Source organism: Delphinapterus leucas, chromosome 9 (assembly GCF_059928025.1).
Source record: "Delphinapterus leucas isolate spDelLeu-1000000601 "Yukka" chromosome 9, BTC_Dleu_Yukka2, whole genome shotgun sequence".
Classification (NCBI taxonomy): domain Eukaryota; kingdom Metazoa; phylum Chordata; class Mammalia; order Artiodactyla; family Monodontidae; genus Delphinapterus; species Delphinapterus leucas.
The window spans coordinates 18,742,014-18,763,896 of NC_143137.1; the positions used below are offsets into that span (position 1 = coordinate 18,742,014).

Below are 21,883 nucleotides of genomic sequence, written 5' to 3' on the forward strand. Positions count from 1 at the left end.
GGAAGCTAAACAATACGCTACTAAATAACCAAGAGATCACTGAATAAATCAAAGAGGAAATAAAAAAATACCTACAAAGAAATGACAATGAAAACACGATGACCCAAAACCTAAGGGATGCAGCAAAAGCAGTTCTAAGAGGGAACTTTACAGCAATACAGTCCTACCTCAAGAAACAAGAATCATCTTAAATAAACAACCTAACCTTACACCTAAAGCAATTAGAGAAAGAAGAACAAAAAACCCCCAAATTTAGCAGAAGGAAAGAAATCATAAAGATCAGATCAGAAATAAATGAAAAAGAAATGAAGGAAACAATAGCAAAGATCAATAAAACTAAAAGCTGGTTCTTTGAGAACATAAAATTGATAAACTATTAGCCAGACTCATCAAGAAAAAAAGTGAGAAGACTCAAATCAATAGAATTAGAAATGAAAAAGGAGAAGTAACAACTGACCCTGCAGAAATACAAAGGATCATGAGAGATTACTATAAGCAACTATATGCCAATAAAATGGACAGCCTGGAAGAAATGGACACATTCTTAGAAAAGCACAACTTTCTGAAACTGAACCAGGAAGAAACAGAAAATGTAAACAGACCAATCACAAGCACTGAAATTGAAACTGTGATTAAAAATCTTCTAACAAACAAAAGCCCAGGACCAGATGGCTTCACAGGTGAATTCTTTCAAACATTTAGAGATGTCCTTCTCAAACTCTTCCAAAATCTAGCAGAGGGAGGAACACTCCCAAACTCATTCTATGAGGCCACTATCACCCTGGTACCAAAACCAGACAAAGATATGACAAAGAAAGAAAACTACAGGCCAATATCACTGATGAACATAGATGCAAAAATCCTCAACAAAATACTAGCAAACAAAATCCAACAGCACATTAAAAGCATCATACACCATGATCAAGTGGGGTTTATTCAAGGAATGCAAGGATTCTTCAATATATGCAAATCAATCAATGTAATACATCATATTAACTGAAGGATAAAAACCATATGATCATCTCAAATAGATGTAGAAAAAGCTTTTGACAAAATTCAACACCCATTTACGATAAAAACCCTCCAGAAAGTAGGCATAGAGGGAACTTACCTCAACATAATAAAGGCCATATATGACAAACCCACAGCCAACATCGTTCTCCATGGTGATAAACTGAAACCATTTCCACTAGATCACGAACAAGACAGGTTGCCCACTCTCACCACTATTATTCAACATAGTTTTGGAAGTTTTAGCCACAGCAATCAGAGAAGAAAAAGAAATAAAAGGAATCCAAATCGGAAAAGAAGAAGTAAGACTGTCACTGTTTGCAGATGACATGATACTATACATAAAGAATACTAAAGACGCTACCAGAAAACTACTAGAGCTAATCAATGAATTTAGTAAAGTAGCAGTATACAAAATTAATGCACAGAAATCTCTTGCATTCCTATACACCAATGATGAAAAATCTGAAAGAGAAATTAAGGAAACACTGCCATTTACCATTGCAACAAAAAGAATAAAATACCTAGGAATAAACCTACCTAAGGAGACAAAAGACCTGTATGCAGAAAACTATAAGACACTGATGAAAGAAATTAAAGATGATATAAATAGATGGAGAGATATACCATGTTCTTGGATTGGAAGGATCAATATTGTGAAAATGACTCTACTACCCAAAGCAATCTACAGATTCAGTGCAATCCCTATCAAACTACAAATGTCATTTTTCACAGAACTAGAACAAAAAATTTCACAATTTGTATGGAAACACAAAAGACCCCAAATAGCCAAAGCAATCTTGAGAAAGAAAAACGGAGCTGGAGGAATCAGGCTCCCTGACTTCAGATTATACTACAAAGCTACAGTAATCAAGACAGTATGGTACTGGCACAAAAACAGAAATATAGATCAATGGAACAGGATAGAAAGCCCAGAGATAAACCCACACACATATGGTCACCTTATTTTTGATAAAGGAGGCAAGAATATACAATGGAGAAAAGACACCCTCTTCATGGTGCTGGGAAACTGGACAGCTACATGTAAAAGAATGAAATTAGAACACTCCCTAACACCATACACAAAAATAAACTCAAAATGGATTAAAGACCTAAATGTAAGGCCAGACACTATCAAACCCTTAGAGGAAACAGGCAGAACACTCTATGACATAAGTCACAGCAATATCCTATTTGACTCACCTCCTAGAGAAATGGGAAAAAAAATAAACAAATGGGACCTAATGAAACTTAAAAGCTTTTGCACAGCAAAGGAAACCATAAACAAGACCAAAAGACAACCCTCAGAATGGGAGAAAATATTTGCAAATGAAGCACCTGACAAAGGACTAATCTCCAAAATTTACAAGCAGCTCATGCAGCTCAATATCAAAAAAACAAACAACCCAATCTAAAAATGGGCAGAAGACCTAAACAGACATTTCTCCAAAGAAGATATACAGACAGCCAACAAACACATAAAAGAATGCTCAACATCATTAATCGTTAGTGAAATGCAAATCAGAACTACAATGAGGTATCACCTCACACCAGTCAGAATGGCCATCATCAAAAAATCTACAAACAATAAATGCTGGAGAGGGTGTGGAGAAAAGGGAACCCTCTTGCACTGTTGGTGGGAATGTAATTTGATACATCTACTACGGAGAACAGTAGGGAGCTTCCTTAAACATCTAAAAATAGAACTACCATACGACCCAGCAATCCCACTACTGGGCATTTACCCTGAGAAAACCATAATTCAAAAAGTCGTGTACCACAATGTTCACTGAAGCTCTATTTATAATAGCCAGGACATGGAAGTAACCTAAGTGTCCATCGACAGATGAATGGATAAAGAAGATGTGGTACATATATACAATGGAATATTACTCAGCCATAAAAAGAAACGAAATTGAGTTACTTGTAGTGAGGTGGATGGACCTAGAGTGTGTCATACAGATTGAAGTAAGTGAGAAAGAGAAAAACAAATACTGTATGCTAACACACATATATGGAATATAAAAAAAAAAAGGTTATTGAGAACCTAGGGGCAGGACAGGAATAATGATGCAGATGTAGAGAATGGACTTGAGGACACGGGGAGCGGGAAGGGGAAGCTGGGACAAAGTGAGAGAGTGGCATGGACTTATATATACACTACCAAATGTAAAATAGAGAGCTAGTGGGAAGCAGCCACATAGCACAGGGAGATCAGCTCGGTGCTTTGTGACCACCTAGAGGGGTGGGATAGGGAGGATGGGAGGAAGACGCAAAAGAGAGGAGATATGGGGATATATGTGTATGTATAACTGATTCACTTTGTTATAAAGCAGAAACTAACACAACATTGTAAAGCAATTATACTTCAATAAAGATATTTAAAAAAAAAAGCCAGCCTTGGAGGAACTAAAGCCTGAGATATTCCTCTTGATAATTAGCCCCTAAATAGCTGCATTAGGTGTTTTCAGGAAGACTAAAAGTGCCACAATTCATTCTTTGTTATAAATTAAATTTTGTTTTAGATGGACTGAATCTTAAATCTCATTAATTATTTGAAGTGATTTAAATTATTATTATTTTACTGTGATTTTGCACTGCTTAAAAAGTATGTCTGAGTTTTGCATTTTATCCCAAGCCAATGTTCTGAACCTAGAATACTAAGTCAAGGACTATTGTGCTAATACTCGCCTCTAATGAAAATATATACACGACATAAAAATAGTGAAGCATCTTTGTTATGGAGTGGAGGCTAGCACACCGTTGTAAAGCAATTATACTCCAATAAAAAAATAAGAAATAAAAAAAAGGAAGAAATCACGGATACATGTAAAAAAAGAAAATAAGATAACAGAATAAGATCAAACATACCAGTTTTGATAACCAATATTTAGCTATATAGATAAAAGTTTAACTTTTTAAATAAAATAGAAAAACAATGAGAAAATGATTTTAAAAACACAATCTGGGGACTCCCCTGGTTGCTAAGTGGTTAAGAATCCACCTGCCGATGCAGGGGACAAAAAAAAAGAAAGAAAAATAGTGAAGCATTATGTTGCTTTGTTCTGGGACTTTACAGCAGGTGGAATTTGGGACAGCAGGAGGATTAGGGAAAGGCTCAGAAAGAATCACATGACAAGGATTTACAGCCCCGTCTCTACCTGTAACTTGCTTCTCCACCCATCTTTTAACTCTAGATCACACACCCAGTGATCAAAGCCCCTCAGAAGATGGCCTCTGGAGGAGAACAAAGCCTCCACACCTGAGGCCCAGCAAGGTGCTTCTACCCTTCACCAGGTGACAAAGTCACTCCCAGGCCAGGAGAAGGAAGCACAGCTGAGTACTGGGGCCCTGTCCTGGAGTAGGTAGAGCCAGAAAGGTGAGGGGCCCCTGACCCCATCCCCCCAACAGCTTTCCTTCTCAGGGTCACAGAAGCCAGAAGATCTCCACCAATTTCTACTTTATTTCTCTGGTCTAAACCACAGCCTTCTTTAGCCTGTCTTTTCTATGAAATTGTTCTAGGAGGAACAGAACACTGAGACATCAACACTTTGGTGGGAATTCATGAGCAAATCCACAAAGGCTGCCTGTGAGAGGAAAGCTAAGAAGAAACTGTAATTGCTTTACAAGTTTTGCCTATTTGTCCCATCTGAGCTCAGCTCCATATCTGTCAACGGTGATCGCGACCCTCTTAATTTCCACGGACCCCCATACCCCCTTGGAGCTGATCTTTCTGTGGGCAGGTAAGTGCTGTACCATGGAGCTCTGTCTTGAAGCAAAAGCAGCAGCTACCGCTTGGATGGTGAGTACATTTCACACTTTGTAGATGCTCAATGCTTTCGAGTCACTTTGATAGGAAAAATGCACCTTCTGGGTTGCTGGGCTTATAACTCTCCCTACTCGGTGTAGTGACCTCCTTGTCCACCAGATGGCAGGAGCTCCTCATGTCTACAACTGTGGTTCTCAAAGTGTGGTCCTGTACTGGCTTCCAGGGAAACTAATCAGAAATTCAAATTTTCAAGTCCCACCCCAGATCTACGGAATCAGAAAGTCTGAGGGTGGGGCACAGGCATCTATGTTTTAACAGGTCCCCTCCAGGTGATTCTGATGCAAGTTGAAATCTGGTCCATATCAGGTCATCAATAAAGCTGTTCTCTTGAAAAGAAAAATATATACTGTGCCTTACACACAATAAGTTCTCGAACACTTGATGAGTTAATAAAGGGGGACATAAAAGACTGAAGGAGACTGATCTGAAGAGGAAAGCTTCATTTGCTATCAGGAACTGCTTGCTCAAGGGGCAAGGGTATGAAGCCACATCTCTTTCCCCTTTGCCGCACACAAAAGATTGCTGGAGTCTCCCCAACCCTGCAATCCCTTAACCAGTAAATGAAACCAATCTTGGAGGTGTGGGGTGTGGGGAGAGCGCCTGCCGTTAACACTAAAAATTCTTTCCGATGATAACATATCTGGCATTTGTCTTAAATAACCCTGGGAAGGATGGATGAAGCAAGATGGGCCATGGGCTGACAATTGTTGAACCTGAATATTCATTACAAACCTCTCTACTTGTACACATTTGTAATTTTCCATAAAGAAGTTTTTATGAAACTAGAAAAAAATTAACAAAAAGCCTTTCAAACAGTAGCATTTTAAGAATTAAAATATGCTAGAATGCTTCTTAGCCACTGAGAAGAGTGAATTTTAATTATTGTAGTCAGATGGGAGGAAGAAATCAGAGAAGTCCATATCAGCAACACTTAATCGTCTTATAAAAAGCTAAAGTGGGGCTCCCCTGGTGGTGCAGTGGTTGAGAGTCCGCCTGCCGATGCAGGGGACACGGGTTCGTGCCCAGGTCCGGGAAGATCCCACATGCCACGGAGCGGCTGGGCCCGTGAGCCATGGCCGCTCAGCCTGCGCGTCCAGAGCCTGTGCTCCGCAGCGGCAGAGGCCACAGCAGTGACAGGCCTGCGTGCCGCAAAAAAAAAAAAAAAAAAAAGCTAAAGTGAACAGAAAGGTGATCAATGAAGAAAGAAGCAGGTCAGAAATTTCAAATAGGGTCAGAAAATTAGAAACAAGGATCAAGGTTTGAAGAAAATGTGACTAATTTCATTCAATGTGAGCAAGGTATCACAACAGATACCTTATATGGAACCACAAATGGCAGAGTTAGACTTGTAAGAACCCACTAACTATATGGAGACATTGAAGAGAGGGGGAAAAAATAAATTTCTGAATCCCTGGTGTTCAAAGAAGAACAGAAGGAGCTAGCCAGGATTAAGATGTAGATGCAAATGCAAAATAAAGAAAAGCATCCATTAAAGGGGGATAAAAGAACTAATTCATCTACACTGAATAAACTAAAAGAGGGAAGGAAATGGGAATCATCAAATATTCAGGAGGCATTAAAGAAGTAATGATCCATCTCTTGAAAGGAAAAAGCAAAGCAAACATTCCATCTGACGCTCTTTAATATCACTGAGTGGGTCTCAACCATCGCATAATGTAGCATGTTTGCTGACCTCTGCCTTTTTCTTTTGTCATCAGTTATAGGTGCTTTTTTTCCATGGAAGACAGAGGATCAATGTGTAAAGTGATCCACAATAGCACTTATATCAAGTTTGGTAGTATTAAACTATATTACATTCTGCAAAGCTTAAATTTTGAAATAATTCAGCAATCCACTGACTTACTAGAATGACAATTACATACCTTCAATTTTATTTACTGAAAGATCCAACTTCTGCAGGTGAATGTATCCACAGAGGATGCTAATGTCAATTAAATCAAGATCCTGAGAAAATAAAAGGTAAAAGATTTAATGTTGCTTTAACAGATGAGTACTCAGGCTTCTCAAGACATCTGGAAACAGAGGTTGACAGAAATCCAGAATTTCCTTTGAAAGTACAGTAGAAGTGAGAGAATAAAATCTGAAGCCTACTACCAATAGGGTCTCAAAATAGACTACAAACCCCATCAAAAAATGCATTCTTCTGAAGGAAATAATAGCTTGGAAAATTAGTGTTGTTAGCAAGAACATACACAACGTGAAAAGGCAAATTAAAGCAGTGTTCATGAAGACCTTTAGAGCGGAGTTTTATATTTAAAAAAAACCCACACATAAAAGCAATAAAGCCAAAGCCTTTATCTAGTAGAAGAAAAGAAAAAGCAAATGCCTAGAATTCAAATGAAATGTTAGAAGAGTTCACACCTAATCGAGTGATCATTAATAACAATACTTCTTAGGCCTCCTCAGGCTTCAAAGCTCTCTCCCAATGATCTCATCTGATCAAACAAACCTGTGAGATCTGTAGGGCAGATTATCCCCAGTGTAGGGATGAGGAATGTGAGGTACAAAGAGGTAGGTAAATAGCCTAAAATCACTTAGCAAGTTAGCAACACAAAAGCAGCTCCAAGTCTCCTGAATCTTTGTCCCAGATCCCTTCCATGAAATCTTGATTCTAGTGAACATCACGAGGGGTTGGAGGGGAATTTGGTCCCTTGGAACAAAGACTCATGTCACTGGTTTACGTTGTGATGTCAGAGTCAGAAAAAGCCAACCAAAGTGTCATGATAAGCAAAAGCGAACCGAAGTGTCATGATAAGCAAGTTCTCAAATATAAGAATGATAATAAAGGCCTCTAGAACAATAATAAGTAAATTACTGATGACCTACTACATACAAGGCATTAAGCTTGGCATGATGAGAAACACGTACAGTGTTGGGCTAGAGTTATATTTTGCCTTTAAGAAACTTAACGACTTTGGGTAGGAGAGAAACTGTGTACACAAGTAATTAGAGAAAGTTAGAAAATTATGTGCAACACAAGTTAAGACATAAGGCGGGAAAAATCACTAACCTGGCCAACCCTAAGAAAGTGTATTCAGTAAGACAGGCTATTAGGGCAAAGTAATTCAACATGTAATATCTCAAATGTAAGGAGGTCAGTGGCAAAGTAAGAAGCTTCAGTCCATCTAGCTGAAATAAGATTTAAAGGATTGTGCTTTCTTGTAGATCAGTTTAAGGTGTAGCACTACGTATATACGTAGAGTATTGATTGAAAAGGACTTGTGTACAGATGTACCGCTACTGGAATTATCTTCCATTCCAAAGTCTGACATAGTGCAATGCACACAGGGTCCCTGTACATTACTGCCTGACTGGCTGAGTCATCCATAAAATGCTGTAAAGTGAAAACAGTAAAAGATTAGAGCCTTCGTATGCTGTTCTCAAAGGACATGCCATGAAACCAGCATGGGTAAAAAGGGTTTAACATTTGTTGGACAGTTTACTAGTTCAAATCCAAGATAAAACAGCCTTGCTATGAATTATATATGCTTGAGGCAAATTAGGGTGCTGTAGCAAAATTTCAGTGTGTTTTTTTCACCTACATATCTGCATTTACTCTGTGGACCTTCAAGGAGCAGTTAATGCTTTACAATACAAGAAAGCAAAAGAAATAAATTAATTTTCTAGGACTATAAAGAAACAAAATGAGGAAAGAAGCTGAAATACTGAGTACTCTGCTCTTACAGCTTCTCATGATAAATTTAGAGTCAAGATTCTGTGCTGGACCTACTACAGAATGGACTTGAGGATATGGGGAGGGGGAAGGGTAAGCTGTGACAAAGTGAGAGAGTGGCATGGACATATATACACTACCAAACGTAAAATAGCTAGCTAGTGGGAAGCAGCCGCATAGCACAGGGAGATCATCTCAGTGCTTTGTGACAACCTAGAGGGGTGGGATAGGGAGGGTGGGAGGGAGGGAGACGCAAGAGGGAAGAGATATGGGAACATATGTATATGTATAACTGATTCACTTTGTTATAAAGCAGAAACTAACACACCATTGTAAAGCAATTATACTCCAATAAAGATGTTAAAATAATAATAATAATTCAAAATTGATAATACACTGAAGTGTAGAAGATAAAACATTAAGGCCTCTAGAAGAAACTAAAGGGAAATATATTTATGATACTTCTATAGGCAAAGATTTTTAAAATTGGACACAGAAAGCACTAATCATGAAAGAAAAAATATTGATGTCACTCAAATTTAAGAAATTCTGTTCATTAAGAGATATCATTAAGAGAGTCAAAAACCAAGCCACTGGGAGAAGATAATGTGTACATCTGACAAAGAATACATATCCAGAATATATATCCACAAATTAATAAAGATGGACAATCCAATAAATATATGGGCAATAGACTACAAGAGGCATTTAGCAAATCTAAATGGCCAATAACATACAAAAAGGTACTGCAATAAAATACCACTATACTCCCAAATATCCTTTTGCCACCGGTTTCATCAAAAAAGGATCCAAACAGGGGCTTCCCTGGTGGCAGAGTGGTTAAGAATCCATCTGCCAATGCGGGGGACGCAGGATCGATCCCTGGTCCAGGAAGATCCCACATGCCGCAGAGCAACTAAGCCCATGCGCCACAACTACTGAGCCTGCGCTCTAGAGCCCGCGTGCCACAACTACTGAAGCCCGTGTGCCTAGAACCCGTGCTCTGCAACGAGAGGAGCCACTGCAATGAGAAGCCCGTGCACCGTAATGAAGAGTAGCCCCCGTTCGCCGCAACTAGAAAGCCCGCGCGCAGCAACGAAGACCCAATGCAGCCAAAAATAAATTTTAAAAAAAGGATCCAAAAAAAAAAAAAATCTACAGTAAAGAATATATCAGTATACCATATTTTAGTTAAAGAGAAACATTTCAGAATAATTTGGAAAAAATAAGTGTTTTCAACTTCATGTCATATATAAATGTAAGCAAAATAGATAATATTGATAGATAAAGAAATACATACACACACAAAAAAAGATTCTGTGCTGGTATCGAAATCTTGAAAATTGATGAATAACAATACATTTTTCGCTTTCATCATAGCTACCTTTTAGAAAGTGAGCTACAGCTCACAGCTACTGATTTCTTGACATACTTAGGGGGAAAAAAGTCAGTACAAAAATATTTTGTTCCCTTGGATTCAGACATAAATTGTAGTCCTGGCACTGATCAGAAAGAAAATTCTTAAAGAGTTTTTGATTGGTTTTACAGAATCAAATTCAACCTCCTGGAAGGAAAGCATTGATTACTATAAAACAGACTGCTTAAGATGAAAGAAACAGACTGTGAAGGAAATGAAAACAAAGGAACTTGGCGGGGGGCAAGGGGGCTGATTATTGGACTGGCCAGGGCTCTTTGATGTCAAACATAAATAACTCATCGCCATTCTCCATCACATGCAAGACTCTGAGATTTGGGGGCCACCAAAAAAGGTATGAGTACCAGAGAAAATGGATGTGGTCCCACCAGTGTCAAGATGTAGCCAGCCAATGGTGAGCTTCTCATACTCACTGATAAAGTCAGACTGAGGTAGGCCTGCTCAGTCCCAGAGCCTGAGCGCCCCAGTTCGTAGAGTTTCTCAGCCACGACCTCCTCTCTCAGGACCCCATCAAATTCTCCCTGCAAAAAAACCAGAGAGGCGGACAAAGAAAGGATTTCCATTAGAAAAGAAGTAATCCACCTCATCATATCCAGCACTTATTTACTATATTACATATCTGGGAGCTGAGCCTTCCAAAATTTACCAAAGAAAACTGTGTTGTTGGGACTTCCCTGGTGGCACAGTGGTTAAGAATCCACCTGCCAATGCAGGGGACAAGGGTTCGATCCCTGGTCCGGGAAGATCCCATATGCCGCAGAGCAACTAAGCCCATGCGCCACAACTACTGAGCCTGTGCTCTAAAGCCTGCGAGCCACAACTACTGAGACCACGTGCCACAACTACTGAAGTCCATGCACCTAGAGCCCGTGCTCCACAACAAGAGAAGCCATTGCAATGAGAAGCCCGTGCACTGCAACCAAGAGTAGCCCGCTCTCGCCGCAACTAGAGAAAGCCTGTGCACAGCAACGAAGACCCAACGCAGCCATAAATAAATAAAGGAAATGGTAATTTTAAAAAAAACTGTGTTGAAGACCCATACGTATTACATATGATTAAGAAAATACCGATCAAATCAATGTATTGCTGCTGAACTTTCAGGTGGTTGCTTGTATTAGGTATTCAAAGCAGAATTAACACAGTAGCAGTAGAAGCATCAATATTAGTGATGACAGCTACGTTGATTTAGTGCTTCTGTTCTGGGCACTGTGCTAAGAGCTCTCAGTGGGTCCACTCATTTAATCCTCCTGACAATCCTGAGGGAGGTACGCTTAGCTCCATTTTACAAATGAAGAAACTAAGGCTCACAGAAGTTAACTTGCCTGAAACCACATAGCTAGTATGTGACAGAGCCAGAATACAAATCCGAATCTGTCTGACTCCAGGGCAGTTCTAACCACTACACTTGACTGCTTGTCCACAACCCAAAGGATGGTTACATCAAATTAAGGCAATTACTTCTCTACATCTGGTATTCTTGCTGGAGAAAACAGGTCCTCAGTTCACTTTGTACTGGCTAATTTTGCTGGATTCATACAATTTACAAGATTAATTAAAAGGGTAATATCATTTGTAGAAGGAGCTTGGCCCTTAGTGTATAGACACCATGGACCAGTGGTGGCCCAACACACCCCTCCCCCAATAATGACAGATAGAACATATAATAGATAGACTAGTGCTGTGTTTGTGCTGCCTTCAGCTCCATTATGGCCAACACACTAACATCAGCACGAGGACACAAAATACAAGTAACCACGTCAGTCACGCCAATATTACTAACCAATGTAACTGGTATAGGGACTGTGATGGCAAAACACTCTCTCAGGTCTTCTATATTCATTCAAGGACCAATGATGCTGCTCAGGCTTCTAGTACTAAGGACATAAGTATGCAGGCTTGTGCTACTGTAAAGAGCTTTCTTTCCTCCCCCATTTCCACTAACCCAGAGAAGCAAATATCACTCAAACGGAGATACTGCACAGCTGGTTTGAACCCCAGATCTGCCATTTTGGATATATGACTTTGGGAGATAACGTTTTCTCTGAGACTCATAATTTTTCATCTGTAAATAGGATATGTTATTACTTTTTCTTAATGTTTTGGAGAGAATGAAAAATAACATAAAGCTCTTAGCCTGGTGCCTAGAACACAGCAAGTGTCCCCAATAAATGGCAGCTGTTAGCACAAATTGGTGAATTCAGAAATTCCACATCTTATTCATCCATACCAATCAACCTGTTCACAAAATGGGGGAAAGAGATCTACCTTTCTAAACAAAGTTGCAATTTTTTATAGCAGGCCTGGGAAGGAGTAGAGGTGTGAGAGTGTTACCTTCCCTCCCAAACTTTCCATGTGGCCCACCCCCTCCATTTCCTGGGAACGAGAAACTACAGAGTCCCTTATTTACAGTAGGTGGACATCTGTTTCTCAACACAGCCACTGATACAGAGACTGGACACACTGTCAGCACTGTCCCAAAGCCCCAAGGCAAGACCCCTCACGGCCACCCCCTCACACATCCTTCGAGGTTCCTGCCATTTGTCAGTGTCATGTCTCTCCCTTCTGGTCTTTGGTCATCTTCAGACCTTGACCAGCCCTATCTGTATCTTGGGTGGTTTCAGAATCCCTAAGGAGAGCCACTCAACACCCCGACCATTTCAAGTACATGCACACATACATGTTCCTTTATTTTCTCAACTCCAGACACCTTAAAATCGATCTCTAGCCAACTTCAGCCACTCACTCCCCTGGGCATGCCCTGGACTTAGTCATCATGCTAAACTGCTCCACCCTAGAAACCTCAGACCTCAAGTCTTCCATTGTTCTCGGCTCCCACAGCTGCCCATCCTTCCACCTTTCCAACACCTACTGAACTTGGTCTCTGACCACAACAAAATCTCCGGTCTGTTCAGCCTTCCCTTTACCTCAGAGTCTATCTGTCCCCTCCTGACTATACTTCCTTCTCTACTGGGTCTCCCATGGGCAATTTCAATGTCTCTCTACCCTCAAGTCTCTGACTCCTTGGCCCCTGACTGCAACTGCCCCATGCGTACCCAAACCTGAATCAACTTCACGCTCAACTACTGCCTTGGGGCAGGGATTATGTCATGTTCATCATCCATTTGGGATAAAAATCTTCCCAGCGTACGAAGCACAGGTCATCCAAGTACACAAACTACTTCAGGAGTTTGATAAACTACAATAGAGGTAGGCAGGGTGCTTTCACTAGGAGCAGGGCACCCATTTTATGGCCGTTTTAGTGGGGAGTAGGGGGTTAGCAAAGACTTCCTCGGTGAGAGAACCACTGAAACCCAAAGTTGTGAGTTACTCTGGCAAAGGGGAAGAAAGGGCAGAAGAGGGCCAAGAGGGTATTGCAGGTATAAGGGGCAACATGTACAAGATCCCAAAGGCAACGGCGAGTACAGCCCGTTGGGGAAACTACATAGAGTTCAAATAGCGAAAGTGTAAGGTGGGGAGGAGGGATACAGTACCTAATACATGTTCGGTGCTAAAACACGGGCTGAATGAATAACAAGACTACTTCTCCCCCCGAGGGGCTCAGTGGGCGGGAAAGGCCCACTCTGGTGCCACATTCAAGTCAGCTTCTAGCTGGGCCTCGGCGCTATGGGGCTATTGCGGTCGCCTTCTTCCTCAGCTGCCTTTCAAGTCCCCACCTTGCTGGTGAGATCTCCAGCCCCCTCCTCAAGCTGTCAGGTGCCTCCACTCCTTTGCCCTCAGTCTCTGCAGGGGACCCTCTCAGTCCTTCGCTTCCACTTCCGAGGCAAGGTAGGAATGACCAGACACCAGCCCCTCCACATCGTGCACCTGGCCTGATGCTTCCTGCTGGGGTCTCAGAGGAGGTCGGCTCCTTCTCCACACGCAGGGTCCAGCACCCTCTGTTTCCCCAGAGACCGTGTTCAGGGACCATCAATGCTGCCCTCTTTTGCCTGTGGTTTCAACCGGTCACCCTCCACTGTCATTCTCCAAGTTGTCACTTCTCCAGCTCTACGAGCATGTGAGTCCCTTCCATCCTACAAGGGCTCTCTTCAGTCCTGCATGTTCCTTTAGCTATAGCTATAGTTTCCCTTAATAGCCAAGCTAGTTTACCCCTTGTTCACCTCCCATTCACGCCTCAACTTGCTTCACTTAGGCTGCTGCCTTCACGTCACAAAATCCACATGGGCCAAGGTCTACAGTGACTGTCAAATAGGCAAAGCTAATGAACCCTTTTTTTTTTTAAAGAAATATTTATTTGAGGCTTAATAATTTGTTGGGTTTAATTTATTTTTTAAAGATTTTTTTTTTTCTGATGTGGACCATTTTAAAAGTCTTTACTGAATTTGTTACAATATTGCTTCTGTTTTGGTTTTTTGGCCGCGAGGCATGTGGGTCTTAGCTCCCCGACCAGGGATGGAACCCGCACCCCCTGCATTGGAAGGCGAAGTCTTAACCACTGGACGGCCAGGGAGGTCCCTAATGAGCCCTTTTTGGGCCTCTTCCCACTTAACCTCTTGGAGGCATAACCCATGCCAATGTTCTCAACACCCTTTCTTGCCCTGGCTTCCCTCCTGTTCAGCTCTCTTCCGTCTCCTTTTTCTCTTACCAGTCTTTTCCAGTTTCTTCCCCTGAATCCTCTTCATCTGCCTGCCTCTGAAATACCTGTACCCCCAGGGTTTTTTTCTTGGCCCTCTCCTTCTCTTCTTTCTTCTCTTCCTGAATGATCTCAGAGACTCCAATGCTGATGATTTCCAGGTCTCTGACCCTGAGCCCTCCTCTCCTGATTTCCAGAGGCCTACGATTCACATACCCAACTCTTGAATGCACAGCTCCACCTGTCCCTGTTTCCCATGGTGGTTAGTGGCCCTAATATTCCCCCCGCAACACGCCACAGACCTAGCAGTCACCCTAGACTTCCAATATTCAATTAGTAAGTGTTTCATCTTAAATATTTTAAATACGTATTTCTCTCTAGCTTCCTTTCCATTCCCATTGCCTTAATCCAGACTCTTGTCTCTTCCCCAGAGATTGCTCCTCTTTGCACTGATCTCCCTGCCTCCAGGCTCACCATCTTCTTATCTAACCTCCCTTGGCCACAAGAGCAGTTCCCTGCTGCTTAGAGTCAAGTCCACAGTCCCTACAACAGCACAGAGCTCTCCACAATCTGGCCCCCACCTCATCTGTTTTTCTGCTCTCACCTATAACCCACCACTTGGAAAAGCTGCCGTCTGCCTGCCCACACACCACCTCTGCACCCAAGTAAGGGTTGACTTCCTTTCCAGTCTTCCGCCATGCCTGCAACCCGGCTATCATCTGTACACATCTCTTCATAGGATGAACACTCACTCTTATCTCACCTTGAGAGCTGGGACCGTCATACTCTCATCTTCTTCTACCATTACTGTAGCTATTATGTATTACATCTCTAATTTTCTGAGAGCCTGCACTGTATCAGACACTATGTTAAGAACTTTAACATAGACTTTCCCATTAAATTTGATGTTCATAACTATCCAATGAGCAGGCATTATCATCCACATAAAGTTACTGGAGTGGTTTCCATGCAGCAGAAACATATCACAGGCCCAGACATTTCTTCTGCCCTGTAGAGTCAGAGTACTTCCAATATAGCAATCATTTGTGAATGCTTGTTCAATGAAGGCTAAATTAATGAAGTCACCTGATGGGCTGTAGTTAGTAGATAAGAACAGGTAAGTTATTACTTGGATTAGTAACAGTGTAAATAATATACTGTGCTAAGTAGTTTACACATAGGATCTCATTAAATTTTCACAGCTCTCCATGAGGTAGATAGTATTATAATTCCTGTAGAGCAGATGCGACACAGAGAGTATGAGTAACTTGCTCAAAATCTCACAACAAACAAAAGGCTTTATACAGATCTTTGAATTCCAAAGGCAATATTCTGAACAGCTGGTCTGCCCTAACTCCCTCAAGTTCATTGAGGCTAATTACATTATAGGCACTTAATAATCATTTTGACCATCAGAGCATTATAAATCTTAATCGGGCTAGGATATGGAAAATAAATCACTGAACATAAAAGCCCAAATGTTTCCTCTTAAAACTTTTTGGTTTATTCAGCATATCAAAACATATGAGACACTATAAAAAGGTAAAAGAGAATGTGAGAACACAAAACAAATACTAATTTTAGAATATAAATAGAAGAAATAATAAACTTTTTCCACACAAAAGCCTACAAGCCAAAAAGGATTAACTAGTTCAAGTCAACCCCCTCCCGCTATGGTTTGTTAATGGCATATTGAAGACAGATTAACAATGGTACTAATGAACCCCACAGCTGAAGAACATGCATTAATTAGAATAACCTGGTGATTCATTTGTTAATTCCTCTGGGGTGGAAGCCATACAAACACCTCAAAGTTGTAAAAACATCGCTACAGTTTTCCAGTAGTCACTGTTAAGCATGGCAAAGTAAATCAACAAAAGATGAACAAAATAAGTAGTAATTTTCTGTGGTCCACTTTAAGCAAAACTGATGTGTAACTAGGCCATGTAGAAGGAGGTAGAAGAAGACAAAATGGGGGGATGAGGGTGGAAAAAAATGGGCCAAATGTGGAAAGTGAACAAAAGGACATTACAAAAGAAGGGAACCCAAGTGGAGACACAATGTAAGTAGTCAGTGGCAGAATCAGAGTAACAGAAGACACTGCAAGTTACAGAGGGGAGAACAAGAAAAAATAAGACAAATGAGGAAAGGGGGTGGTGAAAGAGAACAGGCATAACAAAGAGAAACCTGTTTGGCCTCAAGGGGGAAAGAAAGGTGACTAGGAAAAGGTGCAATGATGCAGAGGGGATGCCAGAAGAATATCACAGAACAGGATGTTGGAAACTTTCTATTTCTCTGTATTATATCTACTTCTGAAAAGAATTTGAAGCAATTTATACTGTGAAGAAGGAGGAAAGGGAAGAGAAAAACCTAATCTAAAGAAAAACTACTGAAATTAAGAAAAATACTGAATTAAGAAAAAAAGTTATGTTTCTTGGCAGGCAAGACAAAGAGGAAAACCTAACAGTTTATCAAAAGAAAGCAAATCAAAAGAGTGGATATATGTATAACTGATTCACTTTGCTGTACACCTGAAACTAACACAACATTGTAAATCAACTATACTCCAATAAAAATTTTTTAAAAAAAGAAAGCAAATAATGGATAAGAAAGCCAAGAGAAAGAAGTGACATGATGTGAAGTGGAAAGGGATAAGAAGGCAGGCAAAGGGCTAAGGAAGGAACAGGATGCTAATAGGTGTAAGTGGAGCTGGGTCATGTTTAGAAGAGGTATTGTAGAAAAGAGGGAATCTGTATTAGTGTGAAAGGCCAAGCTGCCAACAAGGCATTACAGGTGGGAATGTTGGGAACATTCCCCACATCCTGAAATACTCTCACAGTGAGCAGTGTGTGTTGTTTGTATAATGCATCATATACCCCTGGCAGAAGTAATATATAAAAACTTTCAAGTCACTTGGTCTTTGAGGAAGCACTTAGATTATTTCAAAAGGGTAATTTTTTTTTTTCCTAGAGGAAGGAGGATGAAGGGACTCCTTCATCGGGGAGAGTGTTGGAGTATTTCACAGTCATGAGGAAAAGGTGCGGGGGGTGCAGAAGTAGAAGTCTGTCTATTCACAACACTGTCAAGCCATAACTCCCATACAAATAGGTACTTTTTCCTCAACGATGCTGTGTAACTTGACTCTTAAGAAATCAAATGTGCTAACGAAAAATAAAGGATATACTTGAAGATATTTCAGGCAAAGGGTGAGGAAACCGGGTAACAGAAATGGGAAGGAGAGAGGGGGGGTCTCAGAGCAGTAAGGAAGAGGCGTTCCTGGAGGCAAGGAGCCCTAGGAATGGGCTCAGCCGCAGGCTGGTGAGGGGTCCGACCGCTGGAGAAGGAAGTGAGGGGGTAAGGGGTGGGGGGAAGGCACACCTCAAAATTCAGCATTTCGGACTCTGAAGACTCCTCGAACTCCACTTTGCCCTCGTCCTCTCCCTCTTCCTGGTCTTCGTAATCTCTGTCCACGTCCGACTCTTGAGAGCAGTGAATGAGCTGCTGGAGTAGGTAGGAGGAGGTTTTGCGAAAAGTATTTTTCGGTCTCTGCCCCATGGGAAAAGGAGACCAGAGAGACTGACGTTCCTTTTCTGAGTGCAGCAGTTTCGACTGGGCTCCAGTTCGTGAACTGCTCACGGCTCCCTGGAGACAGGAAGGCTTCGGCAACTGGGGATCTCTCCCGGAGGTCGCCATGTTATTTACCGGGATTGCCTAGGAGACTGACGCCAGGGGAGGAGGCGCCGCAAGGGATTTTGGGGGCTGTAGTCTCCGCCCCTCCCTGGGTCCTCGCTTTCAGCTTGCGCTGCCATTGGTGCACGACTTTCCTTTCCTTTCGTGCGTGCGTGCGTGCGTGTGTGTGTGTAATCGCTAGCTTTGCTTTTTTTTTGCTTGTCTTGCTCGTTTTTCACCTTTTTTCTCTGCACCCCCTTTTTTGTGTTCAACTGTTTTCCCTCAACCACGAGGCCCCTCTTAGATCTTTTTCATCCCGCCCTGAGATCACCGGTGAGCACCCTATCCTACTTCATTCACGGAGGCTCTTTACGCAGAGTTAGTGTTAGGTGTCTCTAAAGCTGTCTGTCTGAGAGCTAATAACACTGAAATTTTACTCTATGCAGAGCGCAGTGCGCATAAATGAAATAGAAGGCATGGTTCCTGTCCATATTGCGGATAATAAAGAGAAACTACCGGACAACGACTGAGAGTTGGTTGGCAGTTAACTTACATTTTTACACCTAAATGATAAGCCATGTCCTTGGGTAGAAAAACTGGCAGTGGTCTAACAATCCAAACAGAGACAAACAAACGACTGTCAAACTGACACTGTATCCGAAAGCCTCTGTAAAGCTATTAGCATCGCATAAATAATTGTATTAGTCAATGACCTGCATTGGTAATTAGTTTTATTTTGTTGCATAGGTTCTCTTTGCAGTTTTCTAAAATACTCTTGCAAGATTTCAAAGCATGATTTTATGCTAGCGTGATTTCATGTAACCCAAATCCCATAGCCTTGAGCTCCACAAAGTAGACACTGTATAGAAAAGCAGAATGAAAATTATAGTAACTATTATTGCCATAGTGATGACAATAGAGATCCTTGTGGGGAAGTCACCCTCATCCTCCTGGCCTGACAGGGCCTTTTCTCCATGCTTCAATGACAGCAGTTGCAAATACAAAATGATCCTGTCAGTGGCTGTCAGGGGAGAAGGAGAAAAAAATTCTTATGGACACCATCCATTGACTGTTATCTTTCTCAGTGCTTGACGGCCCATTAAAACTGACAGAAAGCTTTCAGAATTACCTTCCTTCATTATCTTGCTAGTCATAAATGTAAAGGCCATAATGAAAGTATCTCTTTCTGCTAGGCTCATCTTACTGCCTGCCTGCTTCTTTTTTTCCAGTGGCTTAAAAACTCCTCCAAGGGATTTTTCTCTACCCTCATCCCCATAGGACCTAGCTAGCTAACTGACATAAGGACGAAGGGGGCAGAAAGTATAAAAATGGAAACCCAGTGTGTTTTTTGTAGTTTTCAATAACTTAATCAGCATTTTCAGCAAAGCAAGCTTTGCCAGTGTCATTCTATTGAGAAAAGTGTCTTAAGGCAGAGTTAGTTAGGACCTGCTAAAGAGTAAATTTCAAAAAGTTAAAAAGAGGGCTTCCCTGGTGGCGCAGTGGTTAAGAGTCCGCCTGCCGATGCAGGGGACACGGGTTCGTGCCCCGGTCCGGGAAGATCCCACATGCCGTGGAGTGGCTGGGCCTGTGAGCCATAGCCGCTGAGCCTGCGCGTCCAGAGCCTGTGCTCCACAACGGGAGAGGCCCCAACAGTGAGAGGCCCGTGTACCGCAAAAAAAAAAAAAAAAAAAAAAGTTAAAAAGATGATTATCATACAAAAATAGAAACACATGTGAAAGATTTTATTCAACACATTAATTTATGAGGGAACCAGTAAGATGTTAACAGGGTATTCAGAGTCCACAAACAGAGACATTCTGAAATAAGTCCACTAGGTTAGAGATAAAACTGGTTTATGCCCTACAGGACATTAAACTCTAGCCTTTAGAGTTATATATTTCTAAATGTTTCTCTCTTTTCATCTGCACATCTACTCTCTGTCTATCCCCATTCAACAGATGAGGTAACTGAGGCCCACAGAATTTAAATAACTAGGCCCAACGACAAGCAGTGGTGCTGAAATCCAAACCTAGAATGACCAACTCCACTGTCTACCTTCAACTATCACTTTTGCAGGTGGAAAATGTGAGGCAAGATAAAGGTACACAAGATGTCTCAGAAAAAAAAAAAATGTTATCAGCTAATGTTCTTAAACATAAATAAAAGAACTCAGAGAATAACCCTTTCATATAGAGTCATAGCATGTCAGAACTAGAAAGAACTTAAAAGCCCACCTTATTCCAACTCTCCCTTTTATAGAAGAAGAAATTGATGGCCCTCCAAGGATAATGACTTACCCAAACTCACCTGACTTGTTAGCAGCCAAGCAGGAATTAAAGTCAGCACCTCTCCTTGCTCAATCTTTGCTGTCGCTAGTTCACCAAAATCCCCCCTATGCTGGAACTGTATGAAAAGAATCCCCTAATTTGGAATTCTGGGCATGAAAATAGAAGGCATTCTCTCTATAAAAGTTATTTTACCAGGTAGAGAAGACAGAATTAGGCAGAGGGAGGGAGGGGAGGGGAGGGAATATTTTGTCAAAAGTCTTCCTATTAGCATAAGACATCAATAATTGCTTCTATTTATTCATTGCTTACTGTAAACCAGGCCTGTGCTAAATGCTGTGGATATGTCTCAGTTAATTATTCCAACTGCTCTCCAAAATAGGAATTGATATCCCCATTTTACAAAGGAAAAGAATGATGCTCAAAAATGCTAAGCAAGTTGCTCAGTCACAAAATTTGTATCCAAACCAAAATTCCAACACAAGTCTTCCTGGATCCAAAGCCCCTGATCTTAACCATTAATACTCTGCTTTCTCCAGAAGTATGAATTAGTTTCTCAGGAAGTAATTGTGAGGCACAGAGCGTCTGGCCCTGGTGAGGTACTAAAGGTAGGGGTGTGTGTGTGTGTGTGTGTGTGTGTGTGTGTGTGTGTGTGTGTGTGTGTGTGTGTGTGTGTGTGTGTGTGTGTGTGTGTGTGTGTGTGTGTGTGTGTGTGTGTGTGTGTGTGTGTGTGTGTGTGTGTGTTGGGGGCCAGGCAGGACAACAACTTAAGATTAAAATGATTAAAATGTTAAAATGATGACCAGAAGGGACCATATACAGTCTTTTGGAAGAAGATATGAGGATGTTATGCTAGGACATTCAGAAGAAGATCAAAGAAGAGCAGAAGGAATTCGGGAAGAAATCATCGCAGAAGGGATAGAAAGGAAAGGGCGTTTGAGAGACATGAGGTTTAATAACCAAAGCCTCCCAATGGCACTAAATAATAAAAACAGAAGGAAGGGCAAACAGAAGTCAGGTGAATGAACTGTGCCAGAAATCCCACCACAGCCACACACTTCAAAAAGCACAACATACTTCATCTAGTTAAGAGCAAGTTTGCAATGGTGGCGCTCTGTGGGAAAGCAAACCATGCAGGCCGTGATGTAAAACACAGGAAATACACAGATCATTATTATCAGCAATTAAATTACACAACCTATGTAAGAGGGGTCTGTTTCAGGTGCTGGCGATATAAAAGTTAAAGTCTGTATCTCTTTAATCAAGAGATTTGCATTATTGTTGGGGCAGCAGGATACAGAGATTTTCTAAATGAATTAAAAGTACACAGGAGAGGGCTTCCCTGGTGGCGCAGTGGATGAGAGTCCAC

At 41.4% G+C, this 21,883-nt stretch overlaps 1 protein-coding gene across 2 annotated transcripts in view; it reads right to left on the bottom strand.

The window, feature by feature from the left end:
* Positions 1–18,464, bottom strand: part of LOC111178220 (leucine-rich repeat and guanylate kinase domain-containing protein) — a 118,639-nt gene extending 100,175 nt beyond the window's left edge. Inside the window, exons 1-3 of one of the 2 annotated variants that reach the window (XM_022580738.3) lie at positions 17,939–18,464; positions 10,383–10,490; positions 6,724–6,805 (exon numbers count right to left, since the gene is read on the bottom strand). In XM_022580738.3, the coding sequence (XP_022436446.3) occupies positions 6,724–6,805; positions 10,383–10,490; positions 17,939–18,253 (505 nt within the window). In that variant the 5' untranslated portion in view covers positions 18,254–18,464. The remainder of the gene's footprint in view (positions 1–6,723; positions 6,806–10,382; positions 10,491–17,938) is intronic. The other variant, XM_089917006.1, reaches the window with a different exon arrangement.
* Between the last annotated feature and the right edge of the window lie 3,419 nt (positions 18,465–21,883).